The 21,157-nt window shown below is 32.7% G+C and overlaps 1 protein-coding gene across 1 annotated transcript; it reads left to right on the forward strand.

Moving 5' to 3' along the window:
* LOC115875234 (ADP,ATP carrier protein 2) lies at nt 1-19,794 on the forward strand. Its single transcript, XM_030890651.1, has 5 exons — nt 1-354; nt 5,600-5,681; nt 5,742-5,921; nt 14,872-15,106; nt 18,924-19,794. The coding sequence occupies exons 1-5, from the start codon at nt 195-197 to the stop codon at nt 19,167-19,169; spliced, it is 903 nt and encodes a 300-aa protein (XP_030746511.1). The 5' UTR covers nt 1-194; the 3' UTR covers nt 19,170-19,794.
* Nucleotides 19,795-21,157: the final 1,363 nt, after the last annotated feature.

The raw sequence follows: 21,157 nt of genomic DNA on the forward strand, positions 1-21,157 counted from the left end.
GTCGCTCGGGCCCAGGGCGGGCTGCGGCACATGATCGGCGCTTCTCCGCCGCCTGCGCCTTCCTCCTCGTTCACTCGCAGTCCAGTGCGCGGTCCGTATACACCTGGACATCGTCGTCTTGCATACCCTCACGTTCGAGACACACACTCAAGTCCCTCGTCCCTTCGTAACCAAGCTAAAGAAAAAACAGCAGCATGTCTCTCGCAGATCCAGTTGCCTTCATGAAGGATTTCCTCGCCGGCGGTATCTCCGCCGCCGTCTCCAAGACATGCGTCGCCCCCATCGAACGTGTAAAACTGCTCCTCCAGGTACAGCACATCTCCAAACAGATCCCAGAGGACCAGCGTTACAAGGGTAAGCATAACGTCTCGTTTTTGTTTCACGTTTTTCTATACTTAAACGCCCATTCATGCGGTTACATAATGAATGACATAAGACTTCGTTCTTTAATCCCCTTCACGACCTATCACAAACCCTACAAACATAAAAAAACAACTTAATACAACCTAATTCAAACATTTAAACGGTAAAAAACGATTTTTAACACTTATTAGATGTAAAAATCGGAAGCAGCCATTTTCTTAACCTCGTGACGTGTTCTGCATGTAATTTCAAGGTTCTCTACGTCACAGATGCGGTAATTTCCTCTTTTTGAGGCTTCTCAGTCTATAACGATTATCTAGTGACCTATTCTATATCTCGCTTGACCCATATTCAATTTTTTGGCAAAAAACGGTTTTTTGTATGACCTTTCCCCTGTAGACGCGTGGCGCTAGGTTTAAGTAAGCCGCGTTGCCATATTTAAGCGATTCAGCAACATACTTAAGTCACTAAACCGTTATTTTACTACAATCCCACTTAAAAAGGTGATATTTTTAATAAAACCGTATTAGAATTGATAACATATCTTAGATAACCGTCCTATTACAAAAGCCCTTCATTTAATTGAATGAACTATATGTTCCGGGGTACATGGCAACCATGCAATGACACTTTGCACGGGTGTGATCGATAAAACTTTCTGCGCGCTCTGTTGCCAAGTTTCGTAATAATTTTTCCAAAGTCTTGTAGTAGCACTTATAAAAAAATTATCACAATAAACGTATCCTGATAAAAATAAAGATAAAGTATGCGATAAATTAATAGTCATCTATATTGTCTTTTTGACTTAGTTATCACCCAATCAAAAAACAGTGCAATAAAAAAATTATTCACACAAAAAAATGTACATTTCATTAAAATCATCATTAATTTTGTTAAATTTTAGGCCTTTTCTGTCTTTTTTTCTCAATAATTTCCATGTTCCTATGGTAATATAGAGAACAAATATTATTAATTTTTAGGGTTCTGTATCTCAAGTATCATTAAGATTAAGTGCGAGTCGGAAAGGGTTCCGTACCATTCATTATCTGTACGACACTATATTATTATAAACTTTTTTTCCGATTTAGCTGAAATTTTGAATGGGCGTATAAGTAATTAAAAAAAAATGAAGAAACACATTACTAAAAATTGTATTAATCAATAATAAATATGTAAAATGTTTAAATAAATATGTAAAAATTAAAAAAAACGATTAAAAAAAGTCGCCTTGACTAGGATTCGAACCTGCCTTACTACGGCTCCAACGTCATAGCAGCGTAAAGTCCTAACGCTTTAAAAGAAAAGAAAGATTCTATGTAAAAGTCTTACTTAAAAGATAATGTTTAGAGAAAGTACTTTTTTATTTATAAACATTTATTTAATTCTGTTTTTAGTATTTGTTCTTATAGCGGCAACATAGATACATTATCTGTAAAAATTTCAACTGTCTAGCTGTAACGGTTCATAAGATACACCTTTGTGACAGATGGACGGACGGACGGACAGCGAAGTCTCAGTAATAGGGTTCCCGTTTTTACCCTTCGGGTACGGAACCCTAAAAAGGGATAAGGTCCTTTATACAGCAAAAAAACTCAAGGAAATAAAAATTTAAAGGGTATTTTCCATTGACCTCGAACTATAAAATTTGGCAAATAATACCATTTTATACTACAAGTATAGTGAAAAATCTGAGAGCTAGCTATACGTTTTTAATTAAATCATAAAAAATAAAGCTTTATACGTTTTAATCACTCATTTCGAGCACTATTTTCAAATATCAAACAAATTCAGGATTTTTAACGCAATCTGACAACACCGCGCGCCAACCTCGTTTTAAACAGATGCCAATTTTCTCTCGAAAAGCATGGCAATTTAAAATAATACTGCGTCTCTGTTTTATACAGGACACTTAACAAAACGTTATGTAAACCCTACGTTCCACAGATTAAAAACAGACTATTTTTAGCTCTGTTCCTCTAATTTTTCGAATTTTTCTAACGAAATTCGCGTCTTAAAATCACGGGAGTTACGTGTGACGTAGGCGGACCACGTTTTTGTGACGTAAGGCCTACGTCAAACGCAGAAATTTTATAGAAGAGGGTCAGGTCAAACCATGATACACAGATGTTTAATGAAGGGTCAATTAGTAATACTACACGGATTAGTAATAAATAATATTATTTTGATGAAATAAAATTTATAAAACAGGTTTTTCCATGCTTATCTATGGATTATATAAACAAATTGGGTTTGGATTTTAATTCACACAATCGTTCTGACTTTGAGACGACTTTATATGGAAAAAGTTTATCATTTTCGTGATAACATTGTTGAAAAGTCTTATAAATTTTATCAGACAAAAGCTTGGCATTTGTGCGCGATAAGAAAATGAACAGTACTTACTTTGAGAATTTGTGAACGCATAATACTATAGGGAAAAAATAATGCAGATGGTACAATTGAGTGATGGCAAAATCACTTGATAGTTGTTATGCTGCAAAAAGAGATTCTCTGATTTTATTACCACTTTTATGTAATATTTATAATTACTAAAAGAACATTAAAAGTCAGAACAATAATTTTAATTAATATAATAATTCTTTCAAAACCGCTATAACTCACCCCTATAACTTTTTATTTTTTCAGATAAAAAAAACGAGATTTAGTATGTTAGTATATGACATAAATTAGGATTGATTGATGTATTCAACTGTTTTCGGTCACTTCCTGTTTCACCGGAAATGAGAACAACTTTTGTTTGTTAAATGACACCCTCGGTATTTTTTTACTTTATTCGATAGAAAATGACACTCTGAGGGTGCATCCACACTACACACGGCGTAACGACCTTGAATCGATTTCCAGTAATTCTATTGGCTGAAATTTTTGACAGATGAATTTGACAGACAAAACTTCTGACAGATGATTTTTTCAGCCAATAGAATTACTGGAAATCGATTCAAGGTCGTTACGCCGTTACGCCGTTTTTAGGATAGTGTGGACGCACCCTGAATTGAATGACATATCATATGTCAACTTTTGACATTTTCGCTTTAAAAAAAATCCTATTTTAAATTTCAGTCCAGAGTGCCATGGCTAATTTTTAATCAAGGAGCCTTGGAAAAATAGATTTGATCGTCTAATGTTTTTCGTGTCTTGTCCTGGCCTGTTAAAAGATGCCCACATCGTATTTTCAATCATATCTCATTTTTTTAAATGGAACGAGGGTGGCTCATTAGCATATTTGGAAAAAGTATTTTTTTTACGAATAATTTGGTACCACACACTCGGTATTTTGAGTCAAATTATCCTTGTGACCCGCATGTTACAATTTCAAATAAACCATATGAGAAAATGTCAAAAGTTGACATATGATATGTCATTTTATTCAGACGTCATTTTCTATCGAATAAAGTAAAAAAAAATCAAAAGTTGTTGTCATTTCCGGTAAAACAGGAAGTGGCCAAAAACAATTGAATACGTCAATCAATCCTAATTTACATCAAATACTAACATACCAAATCTCGTTTTATTATGATAAAAAATAAAAAAGTTATAGGGGTGAGCCACTTTTGAGACGCACCCGGTATATAGTTTGTCTAGCAAAAGAATATATGACAAGACAGTTTCCTGTCACTTCAATTCAAGAGTAGATTGCTTTTCATAAATATACAGTATGATTCAAAACCAAATTCACAGAAATGAAAATTCTTTATATTTTTCAACTAAGTAGATTTTTTTAATAGTGTTATTTTCAAAACTTTATTATAAAAAAACTTAAATTATACACTAAATTGCACGGTATATACAGGGTGAAACCTAACTATTTCGAATAGAACACCCTATATTTTGTGACATAAATGAGAAAGTTGAATGACTTACAAGGAATGAATAAATTTTTGACAAATAATGGTATAGAAAATCAAAATACATTAAAATAAAACAAAAAGTTGAACAAAAGTCCCATGTTGATTTATGAAATAATATACAGGATGTTCCACTAGAAGTAGAGAAGAAAATCATATCTAGTTTTGGCCCATTCTGTATACTAAATTGCTCGGTTTAGTCTGTTTAAGCATTATTATGAAGAAGTCATAAAATACTACCAGTTAAAAAACATAAAAATGTATTGACTTTTTTGGTTAGAAAATGGTTTAAATGTGGAAAAAATTTAATTTTGCTGTTTTGTAATATTGGATTACTTGTATACCTAATTTGTTGATAATTTTTTGTATATTATCTATGAAAATTACGTATCATGTCCTTGGACAGAGCATAATTAATTTTACCCAGTAAAAATTAAGTAAATTTTTATTCCTATTAAATACCTAATTTTTTTAACTTGGTATATAATCATGCAAACTTACATTTAGAGAGATTTCCATAAAATTCCCAACAAATTGTCATTCTTCAACTGATCCAACTCACGTAACATAAGTAAAGAGGATATGTAACATTCTTGTGTGCTATTACCTGAAGTTGTTCAATTTTTCTTCGAACTTATATCCCAATCCACTATCTTCGTTAACAACTTATCTCCATATCCAGATCTAAATAACATAATGTAAACCAACAAAATGACATTCTTGTGATAAATCTATTAGTCTGGTTCATCTAAAAAGTAAATTTATAGATAATTTTATCTCTTACACAACCTAAAGCAAAATTAAGTACCTATCTACCTTTCTGTCTTATGTAAAAAACAAATTTGATTTGTTTATGGAGAACATCTAACTATCTCTTCATTGAAATACAACTTCTAAACCATAAAAAACACATTCACAATTATGTAAATACCTATAAATTTCAATAATTTAAAATAATAAATTAAAATTACCCACAAAACTTTTAAAATAATCGTTACTCGATTAATTGACAATGACAATTGACATGCAAATTTCAAATCAACCTATCCTTGATCTCGAAGTCCATAATATTTCTATTAAAATGTTTTTGTTCGTCTATTAAACTAATTTGTTGTAACTAGTTTATCCTCTTATTTTTTCTAAATTATTTCCTTTTATTTCTGAATAATTAAATATTCAATAATAATAGAAAATAATTAATTATTATTTTTTCCTAAATATTAGAAAACCAATTATACATATGACAAGTTTTACTAGTTGCATAAGTGTTTTTTTTGACATTTTTGGTTTATAGGTTAAAAAAATACTGAAATTTAAAATTATTTTCTTAAAATGTAAGATTAATTAATTTAATTTAATTTCTTTTTTAGGTATGGTTGATTGCTTTGTCCGTATCCCCAAAGAACAAGGTGTATTGGCATACTGGCGTGGTAACACTGCTAACGTAATCAGGTAAAACTCAACTAACCACATAAAAAGTATCAGAAACTCATAAATTCATATTTTTTTCAGATATTTCCCCACTCAGGCCTTGAACTTCGCCTTCAAAGACAAATACAAGCAGGTCTTCTTGAGCGGAGTTGACAAAAAGACACAGTTCTGGAGGTACTTTGTTGGTAACTTGGCTTCTGGTGGTGCTGCCGGTGCTACATCCCTATGTTTCGTATACCCCCTTGATTTCGCCAGAACCAGGTAAGGAATTCCTTAGAATTTAATAAGTAATGAAACAGGGGATCTTTGTGGTATATAAAACAGTAAAACAAGTTAATTTTCTCCATTGGACATGTGTATTGTTTGTTTCTTTACTGTGTTATGTAAAAAAGTTAATATTTTGAGAATTCTGGGATAAAATAAGCAAAACAAATATAGAGAAATTAATAAAAGTTGGTGGGCACATCATCAAAGATGTTGAAACTATTACCAAATTAGATTTCTAAAAATAATTGTTTGTTGGAAACTTAGAGCGCCCTTTTTAAAGAAAAAAGACTACCTTCACCATTTGGTCTGAAATATTAGCATCTAAGGGACGTCCTAAGCCCCTTGGTGGTCTAGGGGCTGTGGAACATGACTTATAAAATTTATATGACAATGCCTGTGATATCTGGCACCCAAAATCTTGACAACTAAGCTATTGTTAGTGATAATATGAATTAGTTTGTAAAAATCTGAAAATTTTTGGGTTAAAGGATGTTTGCCCAGTTTTTTTATTGTCAGAAAATATGACTAAATTCAAACAAGTTCCAAAATGTAATTCTACGTATTCCTAATTCTACGTAAAAAATTATAAGGACCATTTTTGTAGGTAATTACTTAAGCTTCATTTTTTATTCCAGGAAAAATTTTGTAAATCTCATATTTTGGCAGATATTTGCGAAAAACTGATTTTTCGCAAATATCTGCCAATGTCTGCGCAAATATCTGCCAATCGAGCATGGTGTCACAAATTACCTATAACAGATGCGAAAGAACACCGAATTACACGTTCAGGTTTCTGTGACCTTTAGAAAGAGGTCATAGACAATCCGCATCAATGTATAGTTTGGGTTATTATTTGTTTGGGTAAAAATAATCTGCACCAATATGTTATCGAGGCATACAAAAAGGTCCACAGACTTCGAGACATACGAAAAATCAAGTCCATTCAGCGTGTGTCGCAATTTTCACACCTTACAAAATTAGTTTTTTATAGCTATAGCAACTGCAGCGACTATGAAAAAAGCTGTGTGATTTTCATAGAAAATAAGGGCACCTGTAATTCATTTGAGAATGTTATAAATCGCTAAAAGAGGTTTCAAATCTCTTGGATTTCTATTAATATTAAATAAATTTTATTAAAAATTGAACTAAAATTGTTAGTATCATTAAAAACAATTCAAATTCAAAAATTGTATCAGTCAAATTCTCTCATTTAAGGTGAATATTAAAGTAAATATAAATAATATACATATAAATACGTTCATTCTAAGCTCTACTTATCTTTAAGAAAAATTTAAATCAATTGGTATTGTTTTTTAATCCAAAAAAAAGTTACCAATTTTCTCAATCAAAATATTTGTGGTCTTGAAAGGGATCTTCGTTTTCCCATGTTCGTCAAGGTAGGTAATGGGTAAACGGTAAAAAAACAAGATAATGAAATTTAAAAAATTACAAAAATTGTTCAAGAGTGCCTCCCTCTTGCATTAAACAATAACCCAAACGATCATAAAATCCCCTCCTCACATTGGATAACATATCAGGGGTGACAGTGTCAAAGGCATTAAATATTTTCTGCCTTAACTGCTCCAAGTTTTGAATTTCTTCATGGCCGTAAATTTTAGATTTTATGTACCCCCATAAAAAGAAATCATTCACCGAGAAGTCAGGTGAAATTAAACGTCAGTCTAAACAAAACTGTCATTTTTGAAAACTTATTTGGACACACGCTAAATGGACTTGATTTTCCTATGTCTCGAAGTCTGTGGACTTTTCTGTATAATCTCACAGTAATTTAATAGATTGCTCGTCATATTATATCAGCTCGTAGGAAAAAAAAGATATTTATAGTATAAAAAATTAATTTATTTAACAAAATTTAATTAAAGATGTGACAAAATAGTTACATTTCTATTGGTTCTATCGGACTTTTTTCGACTATATAAATCTTTATTTTTTGTAAACTTTAATGCATAAAATATTTTCAATCTAATAAATAATTTAATGATTGTCAAATTCTATAGTTTTCATTATATCAAACAGCCTCTGAATGTTTTCTTCAGTGCAAAACTCATCAAAATTTAATATAAATAATTTTTCCAGCCTGTAAATAAAATGAACAAATTTTTCCACTTTCATGATGAAAGGCTATTAAATGGGTAAATAATTTCGAGTTATCCAGAGATTCGGATTCTTTTGCAAATTTTAGACAAATATCACATTGATGTATTTGAAGACCCTTTTTAATGATGTAGTCAAACATAATTAAAGGCATTTTGAGTTGAAAACATTTCTCAGAGGCTGTTTGATATAATGAAAACTATAAAATTTGACCACCCATGTGAGAAATTTCCTCTTATTTACATCATTAAATGATTTATTAGATTGAAAATATTTGATGTATTAAAGTTTACAAATAAAGATTTATATAGTCGAAAAAAGTCCGATAGAACCAATAGAAAGGTAACTATTTTGTCACATTTTTAATTAAATTTTGTTAAATAAATTTATTTTTTATTCTATAAATATCTTTTTTTTTTCCTTATAAATAAACACATTTGCATCTCATTTTAAATAAGATATACAGATTACCAAAACTTAGAAATAACAGTTCAAAAGTTCAACAAAAATCCTACACGCGTTTTTAAAAAGAAACATATAACCACGCACTATGTCATTCCAGCAAGCGAATACGACACAGCATAGGTTTCCGGACTAAACGACTGGTGTATTTACACCACTCAATAGGCGTGTCGGGTTTGCCGAGCGGTTTCCGATGCAGTCGCTTTCTTTCGCATCTGTTATAGGTAATTTGTGACGGTGTTACAATTCCCCCCCTAAAACTGCTCATAATACAATTAAATAATAATAATATATCCTTGTCCGTGAGCTTGCAGCTCTGCTTGAACTCCAACTTTTATTGATTTTTCTATACTTAATTTCACATTGGTAATATTGCAGAATTACGTTTTGATGATATGGAAATCTTTAATGCACGTGATAGTACTACTAAAAATACGTTTTGCCAAAGAATGAGAGGCATAAAAATACTAATTATTTTTGTTGTTCGACCTTGTCCTCTATTTATTTTTAACCAGTTCTAGAATTCGACCACAACACGCAAAAAATAGATTATCCAATAGACCACCTTGTTGGCTCATTCTGAAGTTTTTCAATGGTTTAATAGACCACTCACAGATCAAGCCGAACAATTCCAGTACGGTAGCCAGTTTGTGCCAGACATTTTTAAGAGAATAATTGACATTAGACATAGCACAGTATTTATTGTTTATTTCGACTTTGTTTGGGTGGATTTTGTACAGAGTGGTTCTTAAATATTGCGAAGATTATTCTTTGTTTTTTTTTGAAGGTTGTTACTTTCTTAAGAAATAGGAAAAATATTTATTTATTGCGATATTTAAAAATAGTTTCTCCAGAATCAATTCAGCATGCCCAGTAATAGTCTAAAAGCTAGCAACGTTTTCGAGAAAGTATTTTAAGACGTCTGGTTCTTTGATATATCTTTTACTATGCTCTCTGGAACAGCATGCGGCCAGTCTGGCTGCCGATACCCTATATATTAATCATTTGTAATGCCGATATATTAATCATTTGTAATGGTGATGATAAAGCAAAGCAAGCATTTCCATTAACATACAAACTGAATAAAATTTTCTCACATTTATGTCAGCATGAGAAAAAACAATATGGCGATATTATTATATAACTTGGTAATATTTGAGAGGTACTTTCATCTCGTTGGAATTTAACTTTCGAAAAATCCGTTTGCCAAAAATAAGCTTTTTACGTCAAGCAGTTTAAGCAGAATCGTGGTTAAGAAATTACCCAACTTATTGGAACAGCCTGTATGATTTTTTTAAAAATTTCAAAATATGTAAAAACCCAAACAAATTATGCTTGTCCAAGCGTTTTCCCGAAAGACTAACCGTTTTTTAAATAACAAATATTGTAATATTTGAGGGGTGTTTTCATCCTTTTGGAATTTGAGATTCCAGAAAACCCTCCTTATCGAACCTCTACACCAGGGTTGGAAAAAATCATGATTTTTTTTTAAAAAGCAGATTTTTTTGATTTAAATCATTTTTTTTTTGATTTTAATTCAAAACAATATTTAAATCGGATTTGCAAATGACTAGGACTTATTTCCAATTAAAGTCCTATCGTAAATGGCTAAATCTATCTAGATTAACATTAACAATTCTACGGTACAAAAATAGTACAAAAATATATTATTAAACTGATATTAAGTGTCAAATTTAACGAGTGTACAAATTGTTGTTCGATTACTGTTTATATTATTTGCAATGTTTGAAATTGATTAAAAAATTATTTGTTTAAAAAAAATGTTTTATTCGGAATAAAAATGTACTTTTTGTGCCTCCCTGTAACGTGGAAATAGCTTTACGATGGTCCTTCAAAGGTCAAAATCGTCAAAAAAAGTTTAATTTTTACTCCTAATAAATCAATACACTATTGTTCGGAAATAGTCTTAAGTCGGGAATGAAATTAGTATGTATTATCTAATATCAAAGTGTAAAGTACTTACTCATTGGCGTAACTACAGGGAGGCCCGGGGGTGCCGGGTACCCCCTAGGTACTGCTGGGCACCTCCCAGACAAATCTTGAATTATGACTCTTGGCTACATAATAATTTTTATTTGCTTGTGATGTAGTAAAAATTACGTTTTCTAGTTTTGTTTAGTTAATATTATTTTGTTGTGTTCAAAAAATGGGTTAATTTTTATTTTTTTGGAAAATTTGTAGGTATTTAAGTAATCTACGGGAACGCGGTCTGATAACCAAGTCTATGAAATTTATTGATAGAAAAATTCATGTAAAACGTTTTATTCAAAAAAATATGTTTTTAGCATTATTCTTCATTTTTTAAAAAACAAAAACCCTAGGCCCCCCTGGCTCAACCCCAAGGATGAATTCCCCCAGGATGAATTCCTAGTTACGCTAATGTACTTACCGCAGATCAAAATGTCGGTAGGAATTTGGAAACCGTTTTACAACCGTAATACAACCGTTTCAAAAAAATACAAAACAACATATTTTCTGATAAGAATTATAGATTCTCGGGAATAAAGATATAATCTCTATATTAGAAGAACCTAGTTCTGCACTAGACTTTGCGAATGATATGTATCTGAACAGCGAATTTTTGTCACTTATACAGAAATTTTAAAATAAATCCTTATGTTTAGCGGTCTAATGGATTCACACGAAATTAGTTCAAAAATCGGTCCAACAATTAAATTGATGAATAGATATTTTTATATAGTTTTATAACATTTACAATTATTTTTCGATTTATTATCTGCTACATCTGTTATAGAAAATTTTTATAGTTTTCTAGGACACATTTTTATAACTTTTTTTTATAACTTTACAGTTATTTTTTGATTTATTATAAAGTTTCAATAAAATTATTTTTTTTGATTTAAATCACATGATTAAAATTAAAAAAATCACTTGATTTAAATCTTGCCAACCCTACTCTACACCCTACAGTCAATCCGTTTGCCAAAAATCAGCTTTAAACGTCATGAAGTTTAAGCAGAATCGTAATTACTCAATGGTCATATTTTATGAAACACCCTGTATAAATTTATAAAAAATCTTAAAATATGTTAAACAACAAAATAAAATATACGTGTTTAAGAGTTTATCCGAAAAACTCACCGGTTTTTAAATCAAAAATATTGTAATATTTGAGGGATAGTTTCATCCCCTTAGAATTCGAATTTCGAAAAATCCCTTCTTATTGAACCTCTACACCCTAGTAAGTCAATCTGTTTTCTAAAAATCAGCTTTTTACGTCAAGCGCTTCAAGCAGGATCGTGATTAATCTATGACCAGATTTCTCGAAACACCCTGTATACATTTTTAAAAAATCTTAAAATATGTAAAAAAACAAAATAAAATATACGTGTTAAGCGTTTTTTCGGAAACTTGACCGTTTTTTAAATAAAAAATATTGTAATATTTGAGGGGTGGTTTCACCCTCTTGGAACTGGAATTTCGAAAAATCCCTTCTTATAGAACCTCTACACCCTAGAATCAACCTGTATACCAAAATTGAGCTTCTTATGTTGAGTGGTTTGAGCAGGATCGTGATTAATCAGTATGTCAGTCACTTAAGAATTTTATATATCAGTATAGATAATGTTGTATTAATACTTTACTATCAGAATATAAACGAAAATAAAAATAAAAAAGTCTTTGACCTGACCCGGATTTGAACTCTGAATCTTCGGTTCGTGTTCGTAAACTCTACGCACTGCGCTATGGAGACATGTTCGATTTATATTCAATACTAGAATTTAAATGACTAATAAAAATATAGGATCTTCTTTCAATGCGCAGTAGGGAACGTAACGTTTACCGGCAGCCAGACGGGCCGCATGCTGTTCTAGGGAGCTAGAGAGCATAGTAAAAGATGTATCAAAGAGCCAGACGTCTTAAAATACTTGTTTTTCCGACGTCGCTAGCTCTCGTACTATAAGAACGACAGATTTTAATCTGTCAAATCGGGCGTTTCCAGTGACAGTTAGTAGCTATTTTCTCAAAATCGAAATTAGTTTATGGACTTTATTTAAATTTATTGCCAGTTTACTGTTATTTAATTTATTTACAATAGTTTAATAAATAATATTTATTAAATATGTATTTATTATTCTATCAAGAAAAACGAAGAAGTTGTTGTTTGATTTATTTTACCATGACTTGTAGATATATTGATTTACTATAAAAGAGCCAATTACGGCAAATTTATTTTCTTCACTTCCAACGACAGGTTTCTGCCTAATAGATTTTTTTATAAACCACACTATAGTCTATAAAATGAATAACTTTGAATTTTGACCGTTATTTTTTACCAACATGGCAAATATAAAATCCCTCTGTCCAAAAAGTTACTGATATTCTTTAAAATGAGTGCCTGATCGAATCAGATAGGTAACTCTTTTTACTTTCGTGAAATAGAAAAGGAAAATAATAAAACAGGTGACAGTTCTTCCCCTTCTTGCAAAAATCAACGCAAAATGTCGTAATTGACAAAAGTAAAATGTCATCAGCCTTTGACATTTCTAAATATCAGACCAATGCCGTCTCTAATAGAACAGCCTCGAGCGAGATTTATGACTCACGCTAGTTAGATACCACGGATTAATAAATATGTTGTAGAATACACGGAAAACATAATTATTCCTCGTACTTTTGGTTTGTATTTTAAAAATGATATAGTTTACATGAAATATACATAATATACAGTTAATAAATACAATATATATACCTATTTATAGTAATAAATACATTGACAAATAAACTATGAACCATACAAATGCATCAAATGCTTTACAATATACAAATAATGAATAGGTACATAAGATACTGGGTAATATGTAAAATATATTTTAAATTTTGGTTTTTGAAAATCGATCTAATTTAACAAAAATATTCAATATCTAATACTATAATAGTGATGTATTATTATTTGGCATTCACAAAATTTATATGTATATTTTGCAAGCATCAATGTTCGAAAAATTATATTTGCAAATAATACAATATCATAGAAAAAAAGGCGTCAGCGATGGCTATGAAATAAAGATCGCTGTCATTTTATATGTAAAATTATTCTAAAATTTTTTGTTATAGCTAACGTTTATAGCCTTCATCAGTGTTATGTCATATGAAAAAAATAGTGTCGAATATAATCCTAAAAATTACATATACGAGGAATAATTATGTTTTCCATCATTCTACAACATAATTAATCCGTAGTATCTACCTAGCGTGACGTCATAAATCTCGCTCCGGGGCTGTTCTATTAGAGACGGCATCAGCATGGCCGCAAGTTGCTAACCTAATAAAATTAACACTAGAAAAGCCCGCGGGAACTCTCTGTGAAATAGGACAAGTAGTTTTCCAAAGGAACGCTTATCAGGAAGATTCCTATTTGGACATCTTTGAGCATAAGAAGCAATTTTCATCACAAAATAAAATCAATAGTAACATATCCATTCGTTCCGCCAGCAGATACTGCTTTATTTTTCTTGATAAAATGTCGAATACTTACTTATTATACTATTGTGGGTAAATTTAAGTAAACTGATATATATCTAAATAATAAAGTCAATAAACTAATATCGATTTTGAAAATAGTCACTGTCACTAGAAAATTGACATGCCATCTTAAAAATTCGCTTTTTATTTAAAATCTGAGCTAGATAGGTATAGGAAACCCTAATATAGTTTGAAAGAGCATTTGAATCTGCTTCGATTTATTTTAAAAAATATAGGCTGTTGCATTTGAAATAACGAAGTTTTTATGCAAAATACAAATTTAAAATAGATCAGCAATTTTTGGTACCCCTGTATAAATTTAAAGAAACAATACAATTTTTCAGTAAAGTTTATTTCTCTACCTTTAAACTCAACACAAGAATTAATTCTGAAAAGTAATGTACAGGGTGTTGATAATCTATGGTATTGTAGCATGCACATTTAAAAATCTTTAAATATCTTAAAAATCCAAGATTTTATACATATTTAAACCTTATAATAAATGCCTTTTTTAGGCCCAAGAATCCAAGAATGAAATACCGGGTGTTCCATAAGAAAAAAGATAACTTTGGTGTGGATCTTAATTCTGAAACACCCTGTATATTTCAAAATATTTTTAAATTGTATACATTACCTCACCACACATACCTATAAAATATTTTCTTTCTACATCTTTCCGTTTTCGTATAGTCAACCGAGGTGAATGGGGTGCGCCACCCACTATATCGATATTTTAAAATATCGATACAAAAAAGTATTGATATTTTGAAATATCGATATTTTTGGACATCCCTATTTTTATATAAAATCACATTTTTATGCATTTTTACTGATTTTCTCGTTATTTTTTCTATTGCAGATTGGCCGCCGATGTCGGCAAAGGCGCAGGCGAGCGTGAATTCTCCGGTTTGGGTAACTGTCTGGTGAAAATCTTCAAATCTGACGGTTTGGGAGGTCTCTACAAGGGATTCTTCGTCTCCGTCCAGGGTATCATCATCTACAGAGCCGCCTTCTTCGGTTTCTACGACACCGCTAAGGGTATCTTGCCCGACCCCAAGAACACTCCTCTCCTTATTTCATGGGCTATTGCACAGGTAATTGACTTAATAATTATTATATTAGACAAAACACTCTAAATTCTAAGGCTTGCGCTCTTTCACATGACGTCATCACTAGTAGGGGAGTGAAAATGTTACACTACAGTTGATAAAAATGACTGCGACTTTGATATTTGTTGAGTATTATACTATGAGACGTCTGTTTTGTGATTTGAATGAGTATATTAACCATTAAATTTCTTGCAAAGTTACACTATGGAGGGTACAAAGTTACACTATGGTAAGGAGAATTATCTTCGTGTCTTAAGCTTGTTTCATATAGACGCGAATCGCGAATTGCGGAAAGCGATTCGCCAAAAAATATTCGTAAAATTTGGACTTATTTCATACAGTCGCGAATTTTTAGGGACATTTCATTTTTGCTCCACTGAAAGTTACCAAAAAAATCATAACCTGAGATAACTTAATTTGTTTTTTATTCGTGTCTACGATCTTTATTTTATATTTTATAGCATACAATATGAGTTTAAATTTGTTTAATGATTATGAATATCGATTACGATTGTGGGATTGGAACAGAAGGCGCAAAATTGCCATTTACTTATTGTTAAAACGTAGAAGAGAGAACGGGTTTATAGGTCATTTGGGACATGTGAAATATTTAAATTTCGTAAGCAACAAGGGTGCTTATCGCAATTTAATTCAAGAAATGAGGACAAAAGATGAGAAAAAATTTAGGAATTTTCACAGATTGTCTGTACAGGAGTTTGATAACTTGGTAGAAAAATTGTCACCATATAATTTCAAAAATATATTATGCACGAGAACCCATTTCACCTGGAGAAATGCTTATCGCAATTTAATTCAAGAAATGAGGACAAAAGATGAGAAAAAATTTAGGAATTTTCACAGATTGTCTGTACAGGAGTTTGATAACTTGGTAGAAAAATTGTCACCATATAATTTCAAAAATATATTATGCACGAGAACCCATTTCACCTGGAGAAATGCTTATCGCAATTTAATTCAAGAAATGAGGACAAAAGATGAGAAAAAAATTTAGGAATTTTCACAGATTGTCTGTACAGGAGTTTGATAACTTGGTAGAAAAATTGTCACCATATAATTTCAAAAATATATTATGCACGAGAACCCATTTCACCTGGAGAAATGCTTATCGCAATTTAATTCAAGAAATGAGGACAAAAGATGAGAAAAAATTTAGGAATTTTCACAGATTGTCTGTACAGGAGTTTGATAACTTGGTAGAAAAATTGTCACCATATAATTTCAAAAATATATTATGCACGAGAACCCATTTCACCTGGAGAAATGCTTATCGCAATTTAATTCAAGAAATGAGGACAAAAGATGAGAAAAAATTTAGGAATTTTCACAGATTGTCTGTACAGGAGTTTGATAACTTGGTAGAAAAATTGTCACCATATAATTTCAAAAATATATTATGCACGAGAGCCCATTTCACCTGGAGAAATGCTTTCAGTTACTTTGCGGCAGCGTCGTCGTCGTTAAAATCATGTCTAAATAATCGATAACCGGATCACAACACCATTCTGCGCAAACGCTCCCCAAATTTTAAATCTTGCGAATCGCCAAAAATCTTTAAATTTCTGACAGCGTCGCAAAATCGCGATTCGCGCTTCGCGTCTACATGAACAAGGCTTTAAAAGGTGATCATCAGACAGGGAAGACTTAAGATGGCCCTGCTGTAGCAAAAGTTTTTACTTCTTACTATCATTACTCGCTGACGAGTATTTAAAATGCATCAGAAAAGTTCTGCATTTGAAAGAAGCTCCAAAATATTTGCGATTTCTGAAAGCCCGTGTTGCCTCTCTTTTTGGCCAACTTGATTTTATTTATAACCGCTAAGCTGAGGTTGATCCCTTATTGCTTGTCAGCGCCACTGTGTTCATTTAATGAACTTTTATGATTTTTATTTTGTTGACCACTTTTTCAAATAAAGTTCCATAAGAGATATTTCTCGTTACCTCTACCCTTCACACATTACACAAAACAAGACATTTCCATAGTCTTTTGAATTATGAGCTCTGTGGCTTTAATATTATAGGAGGTATTGTTTATAATCCAGTACATTATAGCATAGAATACCTTAGTTTTACATAAGCGACAGTAAGATAAAAATTTTAATAATTGTACTAAATAAAAAGTTGATTATCAACTAAAAGACAAAATATAAGGAAATAAATTAAATTTTTACAGAAATGAATAGTAAATAAGGGTTATAGAGAAGGGGGGGGGGGAGATATATATGGGAGAATAGGGGCATAAATATCGATGGTGAAAGGTTGACACATCTCAGATTCGCAGATGACATCGTCCTTGTCTCAGATAACATCGGAGAATCAAAACAGATGCTCGAAGAATTAGTACAGGCCTCATTAAAAGTCGGTCTCCGGATAAATACGAGTAAAACGCAAATAATGACAAACTTAGTGCTGATACAGAACATCAGAATAGGTGACGCCAACATAAAAGAAACAAAGTCGGTCTCCGGATAAATACGAGTAAAACGCAAATAATGACAAACTTAGTGCTGATACAGAACATCAGAATAGGTGACGCCAACATAAAAGAAACACATATATACAAATATCTCGGGCACGAAATACAAATCGGAAAGAACAACCAAACTGGGTTGGGCTGCTTTTGGCAAACTGCGGGAGACCTTTAAAAGTGATATACCCATATGCTTGAAGAGGAAAGTTTATGAACAATGCGTCTTGCCGGTAATTACATATGGAGCGGAAACTCTAACATTAACGAAAAAGTCAGCAGAAAATTTAAGAGTAGCCCAGAGAGCCATGGAGAGAGCCATGCTTGGAATAACTAAAAGAGACAAAAAACCAAAATTAAAGACATAGTGGAACACGTAACTCGAGTGAAATGGAGATGGGCAGGTCATGTGGCGAGAACATCTAAAGACAGGTGGACTAAAAGATTATTAGAATGGCGACCTCGAGCAGATAAACGTAGCAGAGGCAGACCACCGACGCGCTGGACCGATGATGTAAAGAGGATTGCTGGAAATTGGATGATGACGGCCCAAAATCCAGAGGCATGGAGAAATATGGAGGAGGCCTACGTTCAGCAGTGGACAACGATGGCTACATGATGATGATGATGATGCTAGAGAAGCCTTATTAATCTCAAAAATAGCATTTTTTGCCTTTCATTAAATTATTTATATGTATGAGCAAAAAAACAGTTTTTTACATTACAGTCCCTCAATATCCTTACAATAAGAGTATTGTAATTACGTCCATTTTTATTTCATTGAGGGGCGGGAAATTTAAAAATATAAACATTTATTTATTATAAACAGCAAGCAAAACATTTGTAATTTCCAGACTTGATATAATCTCCTTTTATACATCTATAAATGCTAACTTGAGAACTAATGTCAAATATTATTAAGTATCACATTTTGGGCAGAATGGCATCGTTAAATGAAACTGAACATATCGAAATTAATTAAATTGAATTGTTTAAGTGATATTTTCAAAAGTCAATAACGCGGAAACGGTTGGTATGAGGTACATTGTGTGTATTTCGATTTTTGCTTAGAATTTAAGGAAGAATTGAAATATGCAATAATATACAGGTTATATTTAAAAAAATGAAACTTTTATGTGCCACGACTTTATGACTCACCCTGTATACTTAAATGTATTAGTCGCTAATAGATATTTAAAAATCCTATAACTTTTTGCAGTACTTAACTTTTTGTCGACCGTTTCCATACATAACAGCGACCCTGTATTAACAAATACAATGGAACATGTGATATTAATTGTGGTATTTTTGTTTGCAGACTGTCACCACCGTAGCCGGTATCATTTCCTACCCCTTCGACACGGTGCGCAGGCGCATGATGATGCAGTCCGGCCGCGCCAAGAGCGAGATCATCTACAAGAGCACCGCCCACTGCTGGGTCACGATCGCCAAGCAGGAGGGCACCGGCGCCTTCTTCAAGGGCGCCTTCTCCAACGTGCTCAGAGGCACCGGCGGCGCCATCGTGCTGGTCCTCTACGACGAAATCAAAAACCTCATCGTCTAAGCCACGCTGTATCGCGCGCGTCACGCTACGTTACGTTCTTTTCTAACACTCCATCATCAGTTGAGTCGCGGCGGAAGGGTCGTTCAGTGAACGCGCCCCTTCGTCGCTTAGCTAAACAAATATATTTTCACTCCGTAGGCGCTCGGGTGCGTCCCCTAACCCAACGTGACACGCGAGGGTATTTTTTGAAACTAAAATCCACACACGTGCTGCCCATTTTCAGAAAACACTTTCGCTGGACGTGAAGGGGGACGCAGCCGAGGATTCAAGGGCTGTAAATAAATTTAGATGTAATAAATCTATTTATTTTTAAATTCCCGATTAAATAGTTTAATGAGTAACCAGTAAATTAACGCGGAAAATAATCGAAACTTGTGTAAGAGAGGATGAAGGCGCAAAATGCAAGTAGGTTAATTATTATCGTTTAAAATCGGCCGTTTTCGTATGGAAAATGGTCTCCAGAACTGCTCCCGTAGGTTTATGAAGTACTGTCGTCACAGATGGACCGAGTACCGGCAACAATAAGTAACGAGGGACATCAAAAGTTACAATCTGTTGATTATTATATTGTTTTATTATTTATCACCGCTAATAGGTGGTAAAGAATAAAAGATAATTACAAAAATACAACGTGTTTTTTTTATTTATTTACCCTTCTACGTAAAATCCGATATCTTTCAGAAGTTCTCAACAAATAACTCTCTAAATGTGTGTCTTTGAAATTATTAACCACAAGACTTCTAATACTTCCACTAGACGTACCTTCGTGTTTTAAATTATAACCTCTCTGGCTTTAATATTTCAGGAGGTATTGGTTCTACTCTCCGGCCTTAGAGTGATAAATACAGTACAGAGTAATATTGTACCCTAATATTATGTATTTAACTAAGATATTTCATAAATTAACACAGTTATTAAGTATTTTAATATAAAACCTCATCGTTTAAGCCACGGTCACACTGTATCGCGCGCGTCACGCTACGTTACGTTCTTTTCTAACACTCCGTCATCAGTTGAGTCGCGGCGGAAGGGTCGTTCAGTGAACGCGCCCCTTCGTCGCTTAGCTAAACAAATATATTTTCACTCCGTAGGCGCTCGGGTGCGTCCCCTAACCCAACGTGACACGCGAGGGTATTTTTTGAAACTAAAATCCACACACGTGCTGCCCATTTTCAGAAAACACTTTCGCTGGACGAAGGGGACGCAGCCGAGGATTCAAGGGCTGCCAAATAAATTTAGATGTAATAAATCTATTTATTTTTAAATTCCCTGGTTAAATAGTTTAATGAGTAACCAGTAAATTAACGCGGAAAAATAATCGAAACTTGTGTAAGAGAGGATGAAGGCAAAAATGCAAGTAGGTTAATTATTATTATCGTTTAAAATCGGCCGTTTCGTATGGAAAATGGTCTCCAGAACTGCTCCTGTAGGTTTATGAAGTACTGTCGTCACAGATGGATCGAGTACCGGCAACAATAAGTAACGAGGGACATCAAAACGTTCGTTGTGTTTGGGCTGTTTTTTAACTGTACCTAGCTATGGAGTGGAACAGAGAAAAGTGTTTAGAGTTAATTGATGAGTTTGAAAGGCGGCCTATTTTATTAAATTAATAATTAATTATTAAATTAATTAAATTCTTCTTATGCATATAATCTAGGTCACTAAGTAAGGCCATATTATATTGACGGAGCAAAAAGAGGCGTCTTGCCTACATTTTTCGTTCTTTACTTTTTTTCTCTTTTTTGTTACCCGCTAATGCATCAATAATTAAAAAAGCACCAGCGGCTAGGGTAATATCAGATGCATCCTTATCGACAAAGACACTAACACTCTGATTCACACACTGATTACTAGTGGGAACGCAGCGAACACCGCAAACAGGCGGAGCGCTCCGCGCAAAATGTTTTGTTGCAGGTCCTTCAGAGTTTTGTTGCAGATTGTTCGGAGTGCGCGGCGCGTTTGGTTTGTTCGGAGTGTTTTGTTGCAAG

Source organism: Sitophilus oryzae, unplaced genomic scaffold (genome assembly GCF_002938485.1).
Source record: "Sitophilus oryzae breed Bouriz unplaced genomic scaffold, Soryzae_2.0 scaffold_1356_pilon_pilon, whole genome shotgun sequence".
Taxonomy (NCBI): domain Eukaryota; kingdom Metazoa; phylum Arthropoda; class Insecta; order Coleoptera; family Curculionidae; genus Sitophilus; species Sitophilus oryzae.